Source organism: Ovis canadensis, chromosome 13 (assembly GCF_042477335.2).
Source record: "Ovis canadensis isolate MfBH-ARS-UI-01 breed Bighorn chromosome 13, ARS-UI_OviCan_v2, whole genome shotgun sequence".
Lineage (NCBI taxonomy): Eukaryota > Metazoa > Chordata > Mammalia > Artiodactyla > Bovidae > Ovis > Ovis canadensis.
The window spans coordinates 93,123,065-93,144,536 of record NC_091257.1 but is presented as its reverse complement, the minus strand read 5'-3'; the positions used below and the strand labels follow the sequence as shown (position 1 = coordinate 93,144,536).

Genomic DNA, 21,472 nt, shown 5'->3' with positions numbered 1-21,472 from the left:
CCCAGAGACTGTAGCACGCCAGACTCCTCTGTCCTCCACTACCTCCCGGAGTTTGCTCAGATTCATGTCCACAGAGTCGGTGATGCTATCTAACCATCTCACCCTCTGACGCCCCCTTCTCCTTTTGCCTTCAATCTTTGCCAGTATCAGAGTCTTTTCCAATGAGACGGCTCTTTGCATCAGGTGGCCAGAGTATTGCAGCTTCAGCTTCAACATCAGTCCTTCCAGTGAATATTCAGGTTTGATTTCCTTTAGGATGGACTGGTTTGATCTCCATGCAGTCCAAGGGACTCCCAAGAACCTTCTCTGGCACTACAATTCGAAAGCATCAATTCTTTGGCGCTCAGCCTTCTTTATGATCCAACTCTCACAGCAGAGAGTCAGTGTCTTAAGGTCTTTGGAGAAAACTGAAGTTTTTTGACTGTGGGGTGTGCAGACCTAGGGATTGGCCTAGAGAATAAGTCCAATCTCAGAAATTAGTCATTTTTCATTTGGTGAACCTACAAATGTAACTGAAGAGAGCCACAAACAAGGCACCCTCAGGAATGATTGAAGGGAGAGGGAGGCACAGCTGGGTTTGGGTCTTCCCTGGAGTCGTTTCTCCTCCCCTCCCTATTCACCCCAAACACATGCTTTTTTTCAGTGAAGGTCCAGGCAGTGGAAGCAGCCCTGTCTGAGATCCTGGAGGACTGCTGATGTCCCCTGTGGCTGGAATTAGGGCGTGGCAAGATCTGAAATTGCAGGGGGCAGGTTTTATGAACACTGAGTCATCTAAGCATAAGGAATTTAGAACTTGACCGTGAAGGCTGTGGAAAGCCATTCAGAGATTAAGAGGGAGCAACAGAAAGATTTATGTATAATTTCTCTTCAGTCCTCCTGAGATAAAGAATAAGTGCAATTTTGGGTTCCAAAAACAAAGAATTGGGGAGTGAGGGGCATAGAATAGCCACTGAATGCTCTTAAGTTTGTATGTGACCATTACCAAGGTGTTTATCCCTGTATTATAATTTATGACACGTTTAGAGAATTTTTAGTGCAGTTATTTAGTTGGCATTTTAGGTACATCCAAAATCAGACTTTGCCCCCAAATTTTTATTATGAAAAAATTCAAGCATGCAGGAAAGTTAAAAGAATAACACAGTGAACACATGACCTTCCATCTAGAGTCTACAGTTTTTACCACTTTGCTTTTATTTAACTCTGGCTTTCTTTCTCCTCTGAAAAAGAATTGGACTTCCCTAGTGGCTCAGACAGTAAAGCGTCTGTCTGCAATGCGGGAGACCTGGGTTTCATCCCTGGGTCGGGAAGATCCGCTGGAGAAGGAAATGGCAATCCACTCCAGTACTATTGCCTGGAAAACCCTATGGACAGGGGAGCCTGGTAGGCTACAGTCCATGGGGTCGCAAAGAGTCGGACACGACTGAGCGACTTCACTTTCTTTTCTTTTTCCTCTGAACCATGTAAAATTAAACTGTAAATAGACATCAAGATATTTAAATACCTCAGCAGAGATCTCTTTAAAAAATAAGGATATTCTCCTGTATAGCCACACTACTGTCACTGCAACTAACACAATTAACAGTACTTTCATAATATCTTCTAGTGTCTAACCCCTATCCAAACTGCCCCAGTGGCGCTGAAAGTGTTATTTATAGCTGCCCTCCCCCTGGTCACGTATTTTCATATTTGATTATGTCTTTTTCGTCTCAGTCCCCTCCTCAACCTCCAGTACTTTTTTGAAGAGTCTAGGTCAATTGTTTCGTAGAATATCCTACAATCTGGAATTGCCTGGTGTCCATTTGATGTGTTCCTTAATCCTTTGTATATTTTATAAACCGGAAGATCTGAACTCTTGATTAGCTGTAGGTTAAAAGTTTTTGGCAGGAATACTCTTGAAGGTAATGTTACCTTGTTTTAATGTTAGCAATGCCCAGTTTGATCTCTTGGTCAAGAATGCCCATCTGCTCTCCCCATTGTAAACGTGCATTTTTGCCCTTAGCCTTCAAGTGATGTGTGGGAAGCGTGTGTAATGTTCCAGGGTCGTCTTACGAGTTTTGACCGCAGTTTACACTCGATAGCATTCCCTCACAGAGTGGGTTGGCCCTCCTGTGTCTGTGGACTTGGTGGGCCTTGCACTGCTGTAGCACATGAGCATCACTTAGCTGGAGAAAGAAGAGTTAACGTCTGCTCACAAGCGAAAGACACAGCCGTGATTACAGATGACAGAAAATGAGTGCTCAGAAGACCCCTTTCTAGCACTACAGTTTGACGTTTGCTAAAGACAGACCATCTGGTCTGGAGGAAGGGTGTCATACCCACAGGGTGTTAAGGAAAGACCTTATTCTGCTGAATGTTTATGCCTCCGAGTCAAGGCATTTCCAGGTGCTTTCTTTGGTAATTTTTGACCTTTATAGAAACCATGGCTCTGATTCCCTGTATTTGACAACCAGGGTGCTCATTTCAGCTAGAACGTTGCCTTCTGGAAACACTTAAATTCCCAAAGAGTAGATAACCCTATTAGTCTGCTACAATCTTCTAGGCTAAAAATAATATGATTATCATATATTATCCCCATGGGACATGGAGGATAATCTCCTTTCCAAAAGAGGATCAGGAAGGGGACCGAAGGGCTGTGTGCGGGAAAATACTTTGGGGTCGTGGGCTTGATGGAGAGAACTTGCTCAGTCAAGTTATGACTGGAAGCCCCAGAAGTTTTAGGATGATAATAAATCATTTGGCGAAAGTAGAATAATGGTTTGGTACTGGAGAAGGCAATGGCAACCCACTCCAGTACTCTTGCCTGGAAAATCCCATGGATACAGGAGCCTGGTAGCCTGCAGTCCATGAGGTCTCGAAGAGTCTGACATGACTGAGCGATGTCACTTTCACTTTTCACTTTCATGCATTGGGAGAAGGAAATGGCAACCCACTCCGGTGTTCTTGCCTGGAGAATCCCAGGGATGGCAGAGCCTGGTGGACTGCCGTCTCTCTGGGGTCGCACAGAGTCGGACACGACTGAAGCGACTTAGCAGCAGCAGCAGCAACTGGGAACATTATTTGGGTCTGGAGCAGTAAAAAGGTGGGGATCCTTAATAAGGCAAAAGCTTGGTTCTGTTTTTGTGTGCCTCCCCCCATATAAATGTATGATGATTGTTTACAAAAATGAAAGAAAAAGACCATGTCCCAAGGCAGCATTCATTCCTCGAGGCCGTTCCTAGACATTAAATAGGTGCTGTGTGAAAAAGGCATTCTCAGTAATTCTGGACACTTCATAATTTTGGATCAATTTGAACAGATTTGGTCACTGCAAGAATTTCTACCTTTATTCTGTTTATAACGTTTCACAGCTTTTACTTTCAAGGTTGTACAAGATTCTACCAGGTATATGTATCTGTTCTTTAGTTGTTGCTTCTGAGTTTTTGAGTTTTCCAAGTTTTTGTTTTTAGGAATAACAGAATTAAAACCTTTGTGTGTAGAATGTCCTCGTATTTCAGATAATTGCCTTAAAATCGCTAGATCAGAGAATATGAGTATTCTTATGGCTTTTTGTTGAACTTGCAAATAGTTTTCCCAAAGGGTTATGCTAATTTACACTTACACCAGCAAAGTTTGTCAGGTATTACTTTCCCTATGTCCTCTCCTGGCTTAGAGAATCTTCCTTGATTGGTTGCAGAAAAACCAGCCTGCTTCTAACCTGAGAAAACAAGGCACCTCCCCCAAATGGCCATAACGGCAAGCAGTGTGCTGAGCTGTAATTCATTAATTTAATAAACAGATAAGTGTCTCCTATTTATCAGACATTGTAGATGGAAAAAAAGTAAGACAGTCTGTACTGGTAAGGAATTTATAGCCTGCTGGAAGAGATAAGCTCACATTTATAGGGATCATGGTAAGAGTTTCTATATATATCAGTTGGGAAAGAATCAAGACCACCCAAGACTAATCTTGGGGGTGGGATGGTACCAGGAAAAGCCACAAAAAGTGCCATTAAAGCTTCTTCGCGTGAACAGGTGTCACCCAAGCGCGTTCGTACAGAGGCCAGGCGTCAGCAGCCACAGGAGGTGCTCTGCTCTCTGGCCAGTGGAACTGAGGCCAGAGAGCCTTATTCAGGTCCAGGAGGTGAGCAGAGTCAGGCTCCCACCTGTGACACGTCTACTCACTCTGCACATTTAGCCCCAGGGCACGGCCACGGTCCGTGCAGGCAACCCAGTGCCAACGGCCCCAGAAAGGTCATTTTTGATCGTCTCTGAGACAAAACTGGACATCCTTGTTTGCTCAGCCTCTCCTGCGCGTGTGTACTTCTGGAGGTTGTTAACTGACCACGCTGTTGAGAATTTGGGGGGAGGGACTTCCCTGGTGGTCCAGTGGTTAAGAATCCGCCTGCCAATACAGGGGGACCTGAGTTCGATCCCTGCTCTGGGAAACATCCCCCGTGCTTCAGGCAGCTAAGGGCGTGTGTCACAACTACTGAGCCTGTGCGCCAGAGCCCGTGGACTGCAACCAGGGAAGCTGTGGCAGTGAGCAGTCTGTGCCCCACAGCTAGAGTAGCTACACTAGTGGGGTAGCTATTCTAGTAGCCGGTTGCCACAACTAGAGAAAACTCTCGCAGCAACAAAGACCCAGCACAGCCATAACATAAATAAATAATTTTTTCTTTTTAAGAACTTAAAATGTAGGAAAGAAAAATTGGGGGCGGGAAGCTGAGGTTAAGGGACCCCCATAGGCTATTCAGCTAGCTAATATCTCTCAGGCAGCACTTTCATTTCTAATCTCATGTACAGTTTAATAATTTAACAGATAATAGACTAACAGGTCAGTGGAAATGTTTACAGGGAATTTAAAAGCTGTTAATTTTTACCACTTGGACTTTTTTTTTTTTTTTCAATAGCTGGGGATAATAATTAGAGAGGGTGGAAAATAAAACCTGTGTTTGATTTGGTGGTTTGTCTGCCTCGAGTGGGAAGGACCGAGAAAGCAAAAAATTCGTCAAATGAAATTTTTCTCGTCAAGTAACTGTTGGGATTCCTTACAGTTAATGTCTCTTGTTGCCAGCCCCTCATTTTCTTTAAATACTTTATGTGTGAAAATTGTCACACAGTTGCTCCAGAACATTAAAATAGACGTGCCAAAGGGTGTAAATTTATTGTCAAAAAAATATTCCTTGTGTCTTAAAAAAACAGCTTTCTTTTCCTTCTTCAGTGTGTGCCACCGTACCCACAATTTTGGATCTTCATCTCTGCATGTATAGTATGATTATCCAGCATTTTAAGTAGATCTGAAATGCAAAAATTTGGGATTCATTCTTGAGCCTCAAACTGGTAACAATTTTAATAAATAGGGGATGTACCATACTGTGCCGTAGTCAATGGCATCACCACTGAAGTGGAATATTGGATGCGAGTCACTTATAAGAGTTTGACATAAAGATTCAGACGGAAAGAATCAGCAAAGTGTGATGCCAGCAGGGGTTCCTGGGCATCTAGAACCTGGGAGACAGTGGAACCTATTTGCTAAAAACCTGGACTCTGGAGACAAAGACCTGTTGGGAAGTCTTGGCTCCAGGTTGTCAAGTTACTCATCCACACCTCAGTCCCTTCATCTATAAAATGAGAGTAATAACCTATTTCTCGGTTTACTGTGAGGATGAAATGAGATAAGGCATGAGGTGTTAAGAAAGGCACTGGCACACAGAGACTCAGACATGAATTGCCTTTCACAGGAATCCATCCCTTTAGAGCAGAATAAGTTGGCTCATTCTTTACAGAACGCCTCGTGTGGAGCCGTGAACGCTGACCATCTGATCTGGGAGGAGGCGGGGCGGTGAGCGATCAGTTTATTTTTCAGGTTCTGGTATATCTCAGAAAATCTTGGTCCAAAAAGGCTGTGCGAGTTTTGCAGCTGTTATAGCATGACAGCAACCGAACTTCAGCATTCCTGTGACATACTCAGCCCTTGTCTCCCCTTGATTTTTATTAGGTCTTTCATAGATGGGGGCAGGAGCAGCCTCCCTGTTCTCTTCTGTTCACTCCTTTTCTGCTCTGTTCCCTTTATATTCTTTCCCTCTCCCCATCCTGGGGTACAACCCTTGGTTCATAGATCTGTTCCGTTGTTTTCCTGGAATGTACTTGACCCTGTATCACACATTGGGTGGGCTGTAGGAGGTGTTCAGAAGAAAGATGCCAGACGTGAGCCAATCCCCAGAAAACGCCTAGTCTGATGGGCTCACCCTGAACACCAGATCCACTTTTGCGCCCCGCCCGCCACCAGCTCTCCCCAGCTGCGTATCAGGAGTTGTTGTTCAGTCGTGTCTGACTCTGTGAGCCTGTGGACTGCAGCATGCCAGGCTCCTGTGTCCTTCACTATCTCCTGCTCAGATTCATGTCCATTGACTCAGTGATGCTCTCTACCCATCTCATCCTCTGCTCTCTGCTGCCCACTTTTCCTTTTGCCCTCAGTCTTTCCCAGCAGCAGGGTCTTTTCCAATAAGTCAGCTCTGCACATCAGGTGGCCAAAGTATTGGAGCTTCAGCATCGGTCCTTCCAGTGAATATTCAGGGTTGATTTCCTGTAAGATTGACTGGTTTGATCTCCTTGCAGTCCAAGGGGCTCTCAAGAGTCTTCTCCAGCACCACAGTTTGAAAGCATAAATTCTTTGGCACTCAGCCTTCTTTATGGTCCAACTCTCACATCCGTACATGAGTACTGGAAAAATCATAGCTTTGACTAGATTGCCGACCTTTGTCGGCAAAGTGATGTCTGCTTTTAATACGCTAAGTTTGTCACAGAGTTCATTCTAAGGAGCAAGCATCTTTTAATTTTGTGGCTGCAGTCACTGTCTTCAGTGATTTTGGAGCCCAAGAGAATAAAATCTGTCCCTGCTTCTACTTTTTCCCTGTTTTCCATGAAGTGATGGGACCGGTATCAGTAGTACTGGCTTTATATCCTGACGTCTTCCCTCCATCTGCCCGCTCCAAGATTTGGCAGACAGAGGATTCCTCCTGCTGCTTCATCTAGAGCGAAAATATATTTTTGGTGAGATTTGGCACCCAGCTTGTAGTAACCAAATGGGACTCTGCGTACGGCGCCTTATTCAGTTCTATCCAAAGCGGTTCCTCCTGTTAAGGAGCTGAGTTCTGTCTGCTGAAATGCTCAGTCTTTCATCCAGAGCCGTGAGTTTGAGCAGGGAGTGTGTATTCGCTTGTTTTGACTGATTCCTATAGTTGGCCCACCTGAAATCTGATCCTGGACTATTTCTTCAATGCCAGGCCTCTAAGTACAGCACATAAAGCCCTTTGTGACCTGCTGCGCTCTGCTTTCCTACCCCTCCCCACCCCCGCCTACCCCAGCCTCCTGTTTTTGCCATACATACCCTTCATTCCTGCCATACCCGACTGCTGTTAGTTGCTCAGATGTCTCTTTCTCCCTGTGTGCCCCTGCGTTTGTGCCCTTCCCTTCCCTGTTTCAGCGTTCTTATTTCTAGACCATTTCCTAGAGGTCCCCTCTCCTTGGGAGTACTTTCTGGCACCCCGCCGCCCTCGCGGTATGAGTGACAGCTCCTCACCTGGGCCCCCTTACAGTCAGCACTGGCTGCAGCGTCCTGGTCTAGCTGTCACTCAAGACGCGCACGGGCTGCGTCTTATTCATCATTGCCATTCTTCTCACATAGTAGGGGCAGCTCCTGGCACATGGCAGGTGTGCAACGTTTTCCTGGATTGCCTTTCACCTGTTTCTTCCTATAAAAATACGTATGTGCCTAAAATTCCACCGTATTTCTGCATCAGCATAATACATACCTGCATGTGCACACACCTGCGCACACCTGCGCACGCTGTTGCTCTTTGCTTTTTTCCAGGTGACAGTATATCCTAGAAATCAGTTCATAGATTTTCCTCAGTCTTTTTTTTTTTTTGGTATCGAAGTATAGCATACATATTAAATTGTGCACAAATAAATGAATAGCTTGATGACTTTTTCTAAAAGGAGTATACCTGTGAAACCAGTGTCCAGGTCAGGAAATAAAAGGTGACCAGAAGCCCCCTCCCAAACCACCCCCCCAACACACACCCCTGCCCTACAGATACCTCTTCCAGGCTTCTGACACTACAGATTAGTCATGCCTCTTTCAGGCCTGTGTACATAGAATTCACGTGTTGCACGAGAGATGCATCTGTGTGGTTGCATATAGTTGTAGTTGACCTCTTCTAGTAGCTGTGTTGGAGAAGGCTAGTGGCACCCCACTCCAGTACTCTTGCCTGGAAAATCCCATGGATGCAGGAGCCTGGTGGGCTGCAGTCCATGGGGTTGCGAAGAGTCGGACACGACTGAGCAACTTCACTTTCCCTTTTCACTTTCATGCATTGGAGAAGGAAATGGCAACCCACTCCAGTGTTCTTGCCTGGAGACGGGGGAGCCTGGTGGGCTGCCGTCTATGGGGTCACACAGAGTCGGACACGACTGAAGCGACTCAGCAGCAGCCGCAGCAGTGGCTGTGTCGTATTCCAACAGGCTACACATTTTTAATCTGTTCTATTATAGGTGAACTTCTGGGTTCTTTTCCAGTTTGGAGTGTTTTGACTGGCTCCTCTTTCTTTGGTATTAGCCTCACAGTACTCCATCCATGTGAATGTACAGTAATTCAAGCAGTCTACTCTGGGTGGACATTTAGTTTTTTTCTGATGTCTTCCTATTACAAATAATGTGGCACAAGGTTTTGAATACACCTGTGCAGTATGTTAAGGAACATTACAAAACCAAGCCACTTAGTGGGGACCAAGCGTAAGTGAAATTCTCAGTTGTGTCTGACTCTTTGCTATACAGTCCTTGAAATTCTGGGGCCAGATTACTGGAGTGGGTAGCCGTTCCCTTCTCCAGGGGATCTTCCCAACCCAGGGATCGAACCCAGGTCTTCCACATGGCAGGCAGATTCTTTACCAGCTGAGCCACCAGGAAAGCCTAAGAACACTGGAGTGGGTAAGCCTATCCCTTCCCCAGGGGATCTTCCTGACCCAGGAATTGAACCGGGGTCTCCTGCATTGCAGGCAGATTCTTTAGCGGCTGAGCTACCAGGAGTGAGAGTACCAGAGAACATTTTTAGGGAAAATGTTATCTGTGTGGCAGCTCTGCTCGGTTGGTACAAAGGAATTGCTGAACTTTTCATGAACAGGTTCATGTAATGAAGCTGGTTAACTCAAAACATTTTGAGTTCCTCTCATAGTGGAGTAGGGAGCTAATCACAAGAGAAGAGCTTGAAATCCCATATCCATGCACAGCTGAGTTCAGAAGGCTCCACTGTTCGTTGTCCCAACTTAAGATATTCATGTATTCAAGTACTTACTGTGCGTCCTCTGTGTTCCAGACACACTGTTCCAGCCACCAGCGGTATAGATCCTGCCCTCACCGAGCTCACATTCTAGAGGGAGATAACACGACAGATTAAGAAAAGGTGTCATATGTTAAATAAAAGAATAAAGCCGGAAAGGACTGGGGGGTGTACACACACGTGTTGGGTGTTGGCGTTAAGACAGATTTTAAAGGGTAGTCAAGAAAGGCATGGCTTTCTTAATTCTGTTTACCTTACCCAGCCAGATGTAACAAACATTAACGATACACATTTAGGTTAAAATTATGAGCTCTTTAAGTGTATAGACTCCAGTATATAGACTCCTCTAATTGTGTCAATTCCTCTTGGGTTCATTGTGTCAATTTATTTTGCTTTTAAGCTGAAATGTCAGATTTCATTATCTAGTGAGGAATTTTTTATGAGTCAGAGTCATTTATTAACCTGTGTGGTCAAGTGAAAACGGTGTTCCCCTACTCCTAAGGATGTGGAGGCCGCCTGGAATTCTGACGGAGGGAGGAGAGGATGCCTTTCCGTTAGGGTGCCCACTGCTCTGCTCCTGGAAGCTCTCCAGTTAAAGCCGTGGCCCAAGGCTGCCTCCATGGGCACCTAGATGGAAATTTCCGATTATGTAAACTTGAAAGGGGCTTATTTCTCTCAGCTGAGTTAGGATCACAGGAGATACCTCAATCTAGAAGCTGGGGCAGGGCAGTAATTACCATTTCTCATGAAAGTGTGAAAAAGCTACAAGTAAGCCTGAATTTGTAGTAAATGTTATTTTAGCATGTATCACAGGGCAAGGGAGCTGCCCTGGGCAATGGTGGATTAGGTAATTCAGCATCTCTGTTGTAGGATTTCTTTGGCCCTGAGCTGTTGCGTATTTGCATCTCCAAGAGGGGGCTCGAGTTGTTGACAGCGCTTTGTTAACAGATGGCTCTGGGCCCATCAAACTGCACCTGGCCCATGTCGGCGTGGGCCACACTCTTTGTCAAGTGTGGACTCCTGGGCTGAAATCCCGAGCAGCCTAGGACAGTGAGTGAAGTCATGGTGATTCCAGGAAGAGGGGGTAGGGTGATTAACGGAGGAAGCGGGGCTGTTTAGCTTGAGGTTGCAGATTAGGTGGGGTGAGTGTGAGCGTGGTTGACAATGTCTGTTTTCCGATATCTGAAGGGTAGGAAAGGAGCTTGACTCTTCTGTCAGGGGGCAGGATGAGAACCAGCGCTTAAAAGCGGCTGGAAAACATTTTGGACCCAACCCAAGGTAGAGTTTTTTCTGAAGACGGCTCTACTGTACAGACTGCATTCTTGGAAGGCACAGTTTTTGGATGGTGACTGAGGAGGTATTGAGAAGTGTTCTTTAAAATCCCATCCAACCCTGAGTCTATGAATCTGTGATTATTTTCTTTGGCAAAAATTTGCTTCCTCAGGCTTTTTTTTTTTTTTTTCAGCCTTTTGCTAATTCCTGTGGAGAGTTTACAAAAAGCATTAATAATATGTGGTTTGTGTAATTTGTTAATTGAATGACAAGATGAACACATGAGACAGTTATTAGCAAACTAAGGCAAAATATAAACAAAAGGCACATTTTTGAATACCACAGAAATCCTAGAAGGGGAAGACTGGAGAAGTAGCTACATTGGGGTTTGAAGGATTAATGAGATTTGCACGGCAGCAGGGAGAGCAGAAGCATTGTGGATCAGCAGAAGCCCAGGCAGAGATGCAGAAGGCTTTTGAGGAGGAGCTGTGTGTATATATCTGTAATTAGGGAAGATCCGCCCGGCAGCTTTGTGTAGGAGATAAAGACTTGAGCGCCATCTTCTTAAGAGCAATGGGTTTAAGTCATGTGGGTGTGAAATCTCTGAAGGACAGGTGGCTAGAACATGGATGAGCAAGTTCTTAAGCTTAGCGGTTAGAGCATAGTTAGACCTGGTTCAGATCTATCCCTCAGTGACCTTGGAGAAGCAAGGTGGAGAAACCGAAGCCTAGAAGTCAACCCTGAGTTGGATAGTATTACTTGCCTCTTAGGTTATGAGGATTAAGTGAGATAAAGAATTCAGTGCTCAATATGTATTACTATTACTGATTATGTAGCTGAAGTTCCCTACCTAAAGCGGTGATTCTGGAAACGTGCTCCTCTGCCCAGCCACGTGGGTGTCACCTGTGAGCTTGTTACAAGTGCAGGTTCATGGGTGCCAATCAGACTTAGTGAATTAGGGTCTGGGGGTGGGTGGGAGGTGTAGGAATGGGCTCTCCAGGCGATAGGCAGGGAAAGTTTTGAGAACAGCCCTAGGGGAATCGTACAGAACTAAGATAGGGAGTTGTTGTTTTTTTCCCCCTCATTTATTTATTTTTAATTGAAGAATAATTACGATATTGTTTTCTACCATACATCAACATGGATCAGTCATAGGTCTAGAGTTTTTTAAAGAGGGGCTAACAGTGGTATCCTTTACAGTGGAGAGGATAAAAAGCTCAGAGAAGATGAAATTTGGGGGAAAAGAGGTAGTATGTATTTTTTGCAATGTCTGACAGCTTTACACACAGTGTTCAATAAATATTTGTCTTTATATTATTGAAGACAGCTGGTTTAATAGTATGCTGGGGATGGAAGGAAGATTTGGTATAATATGTATAATATACATAATATATAGCCTAAGTGATGAAAAAATATATATATATACTGGAGAACCACATGAGAAATACGATACTGGATGAAGTTTAAATCTTAGGTTTAACTGCCTGCCTACTGTGGCCAGGCAAGCTGCTCTCTGTCGTAAATAGAAAGCGAGGTGCTGGCTCTTGTTTTCTGAGGCTTCATAGCATTATACTTTCTTTAAGGATTTGAAGCTGTTCCTCTCCCCCAACCCCCGCCCCCTTCCCGGAAACTTTTTTATGCTACCAGAGTTAACACTGTGTCTGATCTCTCTGGCCACGCCAAGAGTTAAGCATGCCCTTGTCTTCCGGTCACTGCCAGGCCCTCATTTCTGAACATTGACTTCTCTTGTTAATTATTTGACGGCTCTGGGTTTACCTTAGAGAAGATCTGAAAGCTTTTATGTCCCCGAGTAATGTGGGCCACCTGGGGGTTTTCCACATTAAGCGTTGTGCCAGTTGACTTGTCCCTGTCCCACCTCCCGTCGCCAGCACAAGCACCAACCACGGTAGCTGGAAATAAATTGACTTCTAAGCTTCATCCACTTAGTCCTTATTTACTGCCCATTATGTGCAGGACACTGTGATAATAATGAGACAGTGTCCACAAAACTCATCTTGCTGAAGAGCCAGGACTGCCCGAGGCCGTGTGGACTGAGTCTGGAGGAGAGGCCGGGGCTGTCTGCTGCGTTCCTGCCTGGAGCCTGGTTGGAGGTCAGCCAAGTGTTCAGACGAGCCCTAGCACACGCGAGTCCAGACTTAGAAACATGCTGTCGCCTCAGACAGCCCCTCTCACAGTGACTGGTGAGGGAAATGTGAGTGAATTAGAATGGCTGGTGAAGAAGCTATGTTTATAAACCTTACAGTTTCTTTCAAATACATAGCATTTGAGATTGAAGACGGAATACAGGAATTATACTAGAGATGGGCTAATTTCATGCTGTAGAGAGACTTCAGGAAAAACCGAGGGGAGATCGCTTTCCAAAGATGACGGTGATTGGGCAGTTAATCTGCTGAGTATATTTTTTTGTTTGTTTTGCTTTGTTTTTATTGAGCTATAACTTGCATGTAACATTATTTTAGTTTCAGGTGCACAACATAATGGTTGGATGTTTCTATGTATCATGAAGGGAATCTGTTTTAATTGGCAACCTGGATCAAGCCACTTGCTCCTTTTACATCGCTGTGAACTTTGGGGCTGAGGCAGATGGATAGTGAGGACTGCTAGCATTCTTTCATTATCTTCTTTCTCTCCAAATAGTGAAGAAAAAAAAAAAATGTAGTTGGAGCCTTCATCACTGCTTTTAAAAGATAGCCAGTACCAGACCTACATCTAAGTGATTCCAGAAGGCAGGGCAGTTGGTGGCTTCCTTTCTCTGAGGATAACCAGTGAGTCTGAAAATGTGAATTTAAAAAGACCAGAGATCTTTTTCAAAATGTTTTAATTGATCCAAAAGGTCTTTCTGATCATATCAGGGCTAGAATACTGCTTGGGTATTTGAAGATCAGGTAGAATATATGTAATTTTTTAAAGCTGTCGATTATGGATAGATATTCCCCTAAGTCCTACTAGCTACTCAAGGAAGATCAGTGCCCTGAAAACTTAAAACCCAGTATGGAAAAGAGAAGTTATAGCCTTGTAGAACCTGAGCGTCTAAAGATGTTTCAGAAAGAAAAGGGGGAAAAGGAAAGAAACTCAGAGTAATGTGGTTTTTTGGTGTGTTTTCTGTTTCTGACTGCTTCTAAATTAACCCCTTGTCCGTCCCCTTCTGTTTCCGCAGTGAACACCTACCTCTTCATGATGCAGGCCCAAGGCATCCTCATCCGGGACAACATGCGGACCATCGGTGCGCAGGTTTACGAGCAGGTGGTACGGAGCGCCTACGCCAGGAGGAACAGCAGTGTGAATGACTCAGGTGCATTTCAGTAAAGAGGAGGTCTGCTCAGAGTGTCTCCTCCCAGAAGAGGGAGATATGCTTCGAATCATTCTCTTCGATGGAAAAAATGTGCCTTGTGGAGGAGGGGAAGGTTTGACTGAGTCTAAGGTTATCATCAAAAGAAGCTCTTGCCAAAGGAGTCCTTGTTTGTTCTGTGGACAGTATGTTAAGGGTGACCGGTTGACTCCACTTTCACTTCATGAAGAGTATCTTTCAAGAGGCCCCTTTTTGTGTAGTTGCCCTAAGTAGGCAGATTAAGCATGTATCTTTAGGACACCAGAAAGGCAGGAGCACCAGAAATATTTAGAAAATAATTTGATTTCAAAAAATACATCCATACAGCCTGTGAGGAAAAATAGGTTGGTTGGACTTGACCTGCACTTATTTTACGGTTTAGCATTGCGGGGTTCGTTGGCCGGACTTGACCTGCATGTGTTTTACGGGTTAGCAGTGTGGGGTTCGTTGGTTGGACTTGACCTGCACGTGTTTTACGGGTTAGCATTGCGGGGTTCATTGGTTGGACTTGACCTGCACTTATTTTACGGGTTATTTTAAGGCCCGGTTCACCTTGTTGTGTCTAAATGCTTTAGTTGAAACTTAGCAAACTTCCATTTCATAATCATCAGGCAGTCTGGGACAGTTTCCACAAATTATAAGAACGACTTCAGGAAGAGAAATTGAACGGATCACCTGGTTTGCCTTCCTCGGTCAGGTGTGATTTTCACCCGGTGGTTGAATGCCAGTTGCGTGCCCGTATTTGGTGGTCAGACTCACTTAGCTTTGAAGAAGGCTTTTCAGATTATTCAGCTTAGCAGCAGTGACAGACCCCAGACTGAACATTGCCGCTTCAGTTTTTGGAACTTGGACCTGTAGCTTTTATTATGTTTTAAGCGCTAATTATGTAACGAGAGAAAAAAGAACTCCAAGGTTAGATGGCTTGCCTAACATTATATTGTTAGAACTTGAACCTGAATTGTGGGTTTGACTTTAGCTATTTTTTACAAAAGACTATACATAGCAAGTTCTTTTTGAGAGAAAGCTGTCTTTTTTTATGTCTGTCTTTAACTCTTCCAAAAATTGAACAGAGGAAGTATTTCCAGATGGTTAAATGGGTCTGTCGTGAAGCATCTCCAGTCTCCAGCCAGGCATGGTTTTTATTTAGAAAACGGATTTTGAAATTTCAGTTTACTTCAAATTCATGATTTACCTCATTTCTTTAACTGAGGACTAATGTGCTTTCCCTGTGGCTTCTTACTGGTCTCACTCAAGCCTAGAATTATAAAACACATGCATTTTTAAAAACACTTTGCTCCAGCTCAACCCTTTGTTCCTCTCTAGTAAGTTCTAAGATTAACCGGAACTCACTGCAGAATGTGAAGTTGCTTTGCAAATGTTGCAAATGAGAATTCTGTGGTGTTGGGATCTCAAGAGGAAGCACTGCCTCTGAACGGGAAGTTCAATCCTGAGAAGAATTGACCATGTCCTACTGTATCAGTCGGCCCTGCTGGCTGGTTCAGCAGTAACCAAGCACCACAGATTAGCAAACTGATAAGCTTCAATACTTCCTTTCTTCTTGCGTGCATGCTAAGTCGCTTCAGAGATGTCCGACTCTTTGCAACCCCGTGGACTCTAGCCCACCAGGCTCCTCTGTCCATGGGGATTCTCCAGGTAAGGATACTGGAGTGGGTTGCCATGCCCTCCTCCAAAGGGGTCTTCCCAACCCAGGGATCCAACCTGTGGTTCTTAGGTCTCCTACATTGGCAGGTGGGTTCTTTACCACTAACCACCACCTGGGAAGCCCTCCTTTCTTCTTAAAAGTTTGCAAAGAGCAGGCTGTCAACTTTTTAGAACTTTCCAGCCACATTGTGGCCTCACAGGACACATGGCCTGAAGCCTGCCCCGTGCCTAGAAGAGGAGTCACTGTAGCTCCTGAAGCCAACGGCAAAGGTGGGCACAGTCCACCATCTGTGGCACTCAGTGTGAAAAGGGTCCCACATGCGTCGCCTCGCTTGACTCGTGTATGGCTCCCTTGGAGAGGCAGGATTTTGCTTCCATTTTTCCCATGTGCACATAATCTTGGGGGTGTTGGTGTGGTTTAGTCCAGTGACTTCCACTAAATCTCGCCCCAAACCTGCTTCTGGTTGTGTGATAACTCTTTTGGCTGAAGGATGAAGCCGTTCAGAGCTCTTTCCCTCTGTGTCACTCTGGATAATGAAGCGTGTATGGTATCCTGACCTTTGCCCCATCCGAGTATTCAGGCCTCTCCAAGGGCAGAGCATGCTGGGGCTTCTCGCTGGGCCGTTGATGAGCTGGTCTGTTTTCTCTCAAAGTCAGAGGGCGTGGAGCAGGTCTCTGTCCCCCCACCACTGCCGGTCTTACAACACAAGCTCACATTAATTCCCGGAGGGCTCGTCATCCTAGAAGCTGAGCAGAGAGTGAGTTAGCCTCTTGGAAGGCTTATCCAGGGACTCATTATTATTTGAATTTGCATGTGTTTATCTTCAAATTATCATCCACTAAAATAATTCTTTCCGGCATCACTTGAGTCAGACTGGTTAATCATCCATTTTGAGTTTAACGTGTCTCTTTTCCTCGTAAATTGTAAGTCTTTGTTGTTGGGACCTGATTATGATGGGGTTCACACTTTGTTTGCATTATCTCATGGCCTCCTCATGAGAGCTCAGGAGGATAACTGCCGTGTCCCCATCTTAGGGGCAAAGGGGTCAGAGCACACGAGTTCTAGGACTCCGTGCCATGGTGGGGTTGGGACTTGCTGACCTCTGAACCCCAGCAGCGCCCTCCTTGCCTGTGTTGTCTTTGTACCCCCGGTGCCTGGTACCCTGCCTCACACACAGCAGGCACAGAGTAAATGATTTTTTGAGTGCACAAGTGGATAGATTTAACAAGGAAACCCACCTTTAAGTGTTGTGACCTAGATCCAAGATTACCATCTTGATTGGCTTCTGTGTTAATTGGCACATCCTTGTTGACTAAATGTTGAATAGGAAACATCATTTCATTGGAGCTTATCTAGTGAAAATGAACTCTTTTTAAAAATTCATTTCAAAGTCGTTTTCTGCCTAACACAGTCAGAGAGAGTGTTTGGGACCTAAAGCTGCTGAGATAGCCAGATAACCATCACTGCTGACCCGGCCACTCTCGCCAGGAGCTTGGTGAGAGTGGCCTGGCTGAGATAGTTCGTGAACTGTGTTGACCCACCCTGAAAAAAGTGCTGTTGAACACATCTATGTTCAGAGGTCTTCAGGAGGCCAAGTGTGGCTGAAAAGCTTAGTGTCTCGTTGAAGTAATGCCAGCTTTCTTCACCCTTGAAAGCAAACAAGGCTGCTGCCTAAAAAGAACGTACCTTAAGAGATCAGGACCGTGACCTGGAAATAGCCTGAAATAAGGGCTTCCCTGGTGGTTCAGTGGGTAAAGAACCCGCCTGCAATGCAGGAGACCCGGATTCGATCCCTGGGTCGGGAAGATCCCCTAGAGGTGGGAGTGGCCACTGCCCCAGTATTCTTGCCTGGAGAATTCCACAGACAGAGGAGCCTGGTGGGCTAGAGTCCATGGGGGCGCAAGAAGTCGGGCACGACTTAAACGACTGTGTATGCACACAGTGATGTGCAGAGCCTTCTTGTCACCGAAAGCTGCTGGTATGTGAGATTGCGAGTCCGGCACGGTTTGCTCTGAGTGGTTGAGAGAGATGCTCAAGAGACTGCTGGCATCAGGAGAGAGTTCTCTGGGTTCATCCAGGCCAGCCACTTTAGTCATGTGTTTGAGGTGAGTGGTGGGGTGGCCTGGCATTTCTCATTCTTAAATACAAATTTCCAGGCACCATTCTACCCAGAGAGACAGTTCTTCTCTCCGTATACACGTGCACATACACACCAACCTCCCCACACTGGTGACCCGAGTCCCCTTCTGGTCACGTACTCAGAAAAACGTCCTCTTGCCCACATCCTTCAAAACAGGTCTGTTGTAGACAGATAAAGTCACTGCCAGGATGTTTTGTACTGTATTCAAGGAGGTGGATATTCTTAACCTCTTTCTCTCTGGTTTTGGGTGGTCAGTCCATAATCGTAATGTCTCCTGTCCCAGTGGGTAGTCATCCTTAAGTGGGCTAAATCCTGAAGAATGCAGATTCTTTGTATATTACCAGTACTTGTTAAGATGTCCTGATGACATCTTTCTAGTGTGTGTGTATGTGTATTTTTTCCCCCACTTTTTTCAAACAGAGAGGCAGGTGCTTGGCCTTTTCGCAAATGGGGAGAGAAAGCAGTGATTCCTCCTGGATCTGTTGGTCAGCACTGTGAGGTCCCCACTCAGCTGGATTTGGCAGTTTGAGGGAAAAAGCAGAAGTTTAGCACCCCCACTTATTGGGGTAGCAACATAAACCTGAGTGCAGATTGGACTTCCCTGGGGGCTTTACAGAATACTGACGTCTGCACCTCACGCCCCGGAGAAGGCAATGGCACCCTACTCCAGTACTCTTGCCTGGAAAATCCCATGGACGGAGGAGCCTGGTAGGCTGCAGTCCATGGGGTCGCGAAGAGTCCGACACGACTGAGCGACTTCCCTTTCACTTTTCACTTTCATGCATTGGAGAAGGAAATGGCAACCTGCTCCAGTGTTCTTGCCTGGAGAATCGCCTGGAGAATCCCAGGGACGGGGGAATCTGGTGGGCTGCCGTCCATGGGGTTGCACAGAGTCGGACATGACTGAAGCGACTTAGCAGCAGCAGCACCTCATGCCCAGAGGTTCTTATTTAATAAGTCTAGGGTATTACCTGGGCACAAGATATTTAAAAAGCTTCCTAGATGATTCGAATATTCAGCAAGGACTGCCGAACCACTGATGTAAAGCAGAGTTGACCAAGTAGGCTATTTGAATCTACAGGTAGGAAGCATGTCCTCTGTTATAAATGTAAAAACAGTTGCCTTCTTTGCTGCCTACCTCCCTTGCTGGAAGAACATGTTCTGGTTCAATATGGTTTAGATTTAAATTAAGTAAAATCATGGCCATAGAAATTCAGCAGGCTGGCTTTTTCTGTCAACGATTCCCTCATTCAGTTGGGTTGTACTTTAGAAGACCAAGAAATTGGTGTTTGGAACCCCTGAGGAGAGTAGGCAATATAGTCTGCCCGTTTCCAGGCGGCTGGAGGAAGAGAACCAGGGCCCCACAATAACCAGGCACAGTTTTTACCATGGCGCGCCTGCGTGCGTGCATGCGAAATTGCTTCAGTCGTGTCTGATTCTTTGCTGTGTCACGAGCAATTAATTTTCTCTGCCTCTTCCACTTTAAAAGGCTTCTACTGCTAGTGGGAAGCTAGATTTTGTTTAAATTTTTACGTAAAGAATTGAAAATTAGAATTGATGGAATTAGGGTTTGGTGGGGTGGGGATTCTTCAAGGTGTAGGGCAAGGTTATGGACTTTCACTTAGGACTTGTATATTTGAGGTTTTCTTTTTTTAACAGTGACATTATTAATTTAGTAGCCGGAAGAAGGAAAAAAAAGTGGTCTTTTGTTTCCTGCTTGCTGCTGATGAAACAGGAGGGAAGTGGGCAGGGGACATCCTTTAAAAGAGTGACGTAGCTGTTGAATATGACATAAACTGGTTAGAACCGGCTAGATCCAAGATGGTGGATGAGTCGACTTCCGCTAGACTTTGAGCCTCAGTGCAGTTCATTGTAACACATCCGCAAGCGGAATGACAAACCATAGGTACCACGACAGTTCTGAGGCTGACCATAAAAGGTCAAAAAGTGGGTGGTGACCCGGTTCCTGACAATCTCCACCCCTTCCCAAAAATAGCTGCAATAATCCTCCCACTCATCAGCCCATGAAATACCAAGCCCATAAAAACTACCCACCACATATTTGGGGGCCTGTCATCTTCTAAGATGGGACTTGCCTGGTGGCTCAATGATAAAGAATGTAGAAGGCGCAGGTTCAGTCCCTGGGTTGGGAAGATCTCCTGGAGAAGGAAATGGCAACACACTCCAGTATTCTTGCCTGGGAAACGCTATGAACAGAGGGGCCTGGTGGGCGACAGTCCACCGGGTCACAAAATTGTCAGACACACTGAGCAACTAAACAACGACAAATGTCGAGATCATCAACCCATAGTTTAATCAGGCCTCAGACTGACACCAGGCACGTCTCCTCGTAGGAGTTCTGTATAGGGTGCCGCGCTTTCTTTGTAAAAAGGTAAGAGATTGGAGGACCCCCTTCATACCTCCCTCTAGAAAAAAGGCATTTGCAATAAAGTTAAAACATCACAAATAACAGTAGATATTGTGTGTATGTATGTGTTTTTAGTGCTGTAAACCCTTAAAAATGAGAAGCACAAGAAAGGAGATCACCTCAAAAAATTATAAAAGTTGGAAAGCAGATGGACCAGTGATAATGGACTTAACAGACCCAAGAAAACTCACTGCTAATGTGCAACAAGGAAAGCCAACCACCTCATAGTTGATACCCCAGAATTGCTCAGAAGCTCAGAAGTTAGAATATCAGCTATTTCTGGAGATAAAAATAAAGGTGGCAAACTAAGATAAAGATGGGTTGAAAGCTGTTTAAAAAGCAGTCCAATATTCTATCCCCTAACCTGGCAAAGTACTGGAGACTCAATAACCTCCAGCCAGAGATCATAAAACAGAGGGCCTGTCAGCTGGGGCACCTGGCTTTTTTCAGGGTGCCCCCAGCTTTTCCTCCTCCTGTTTCAGGATGCTTGTAACAAAGACTGTACCATTCTGGCAGGAGATTAGAATGACTTCTCTGGGGAACCTGACCAGACCAAGAAGAAAGACCCAAAGATACTGACCCTGGAGGTTTCCCATCCAAACCTCTGACCAGAACGCCCTCCAGTGAAGAACCTCCACCCAAACACTTCCAGTTAGCTGATTCCAAGCCCCACTCTTAAACGTTAGCAGATGGCCAAGCGTCACTGTGCCGGCGATCAAAACAAGCAACAAATTGGAAGAAACGGTATGCTGGGAGGAGAAAACTTAACCATCACACGTGTTCTTGAGGGTCAGAGGACAAGGATTGTAAACGTGGAACAAGATATTGAAAAAGATGAACATTCGGAAAATTAAAGGGACACTAGGAAATTTAAAAAAAGCAGGAAATGATAAAGGACTGGATAAAATTGAGGAAATCTCTCTGAAGGTAGAGCAGAAAAATGGCAGGATAGAAAGTCAGGTAGAAAAGATGAGAAAATTATAGGGCCAGGAGGCCCAACATCCAGAAAGAGAGCCCAGAATACAGAAGGCAGGAAATCATCACCACAGTGATACCTCTGAAAAATTCTTGAACAGGACTTGAATCCCCAGACTTCAGAGGCTACTACATTGCCAACACAGTGGGGCAAGCACACCAATATCAAATTTCCTGAACAAAGAGAAAGTTCTTCACGCTTCCAGAAAGAAATTACTGTCACCTTTTACAAAGAACAGGAATTGGAATGACTGGACTTACAGGCCCACAGGACTCTAGAAGGAAGTGGAACAGCACCTTTACAATTCCAAAGGAAAATTTATCTCC

At 45.2% G+C, this 21,472-nt stretch overlaps 1 protein-coding gene and 1 long non-coding RNA gene across 4 annotated transcripts in view; one reads left to right on the top strand and one right to left on the bottom strand.

The window, feature by feature from the left end:
- Nucleotides 1-21,472, top strand: part of B4GALT5 (beta-1,4-galactosyltransferase 5) — a 75,077-nt gene that overhangs the window by 39,581 nt on the left and 14,024 nt on the right. For both annotated transcript variants that reach the window (XM_069547033.1, XM_069547032.1), the window contains exon 2: nucleotides 13,769-13,903. In XM_069547033.1, coding sequence (XP_069403134.1) covers nucleotides 13,769-13,903 — 135 coding nt within the window. The remainder of the gene's footprint in view (nucleotides 1-13,768; nucleotides 13,904-21,472) is intronic.
- Nucleotides 5,118-21,472, bottom strand: part of LOC138417222 (uncharacterized) — a 27,633-nt gene continuing 11,278 nt past the window's right edge. The window contains exons 2-5 of one of the 2 annotated variants that reach the window (XR_011248037.1): nucleotides 13,780-13,868; nucleotides 9,334-9,408; nucleotides 7,793-7,864; nucleotides 5,118-5,275 (exon numbers count right to left, since the gene is read on the bottom strand). This is a non-coding gene — a long non-coding RNA (uncharacterized lncRNA). Of the gene's footprint in view, nucleotides 5,276-7,792; nucleotides 7,865-9,333; nucleotides 9,409-13,779; nucleotides 15,998-21,472 lie in introns of those variants that run through there. The other variant, XR_011248038.1, reaches the window with a different exon arrangement.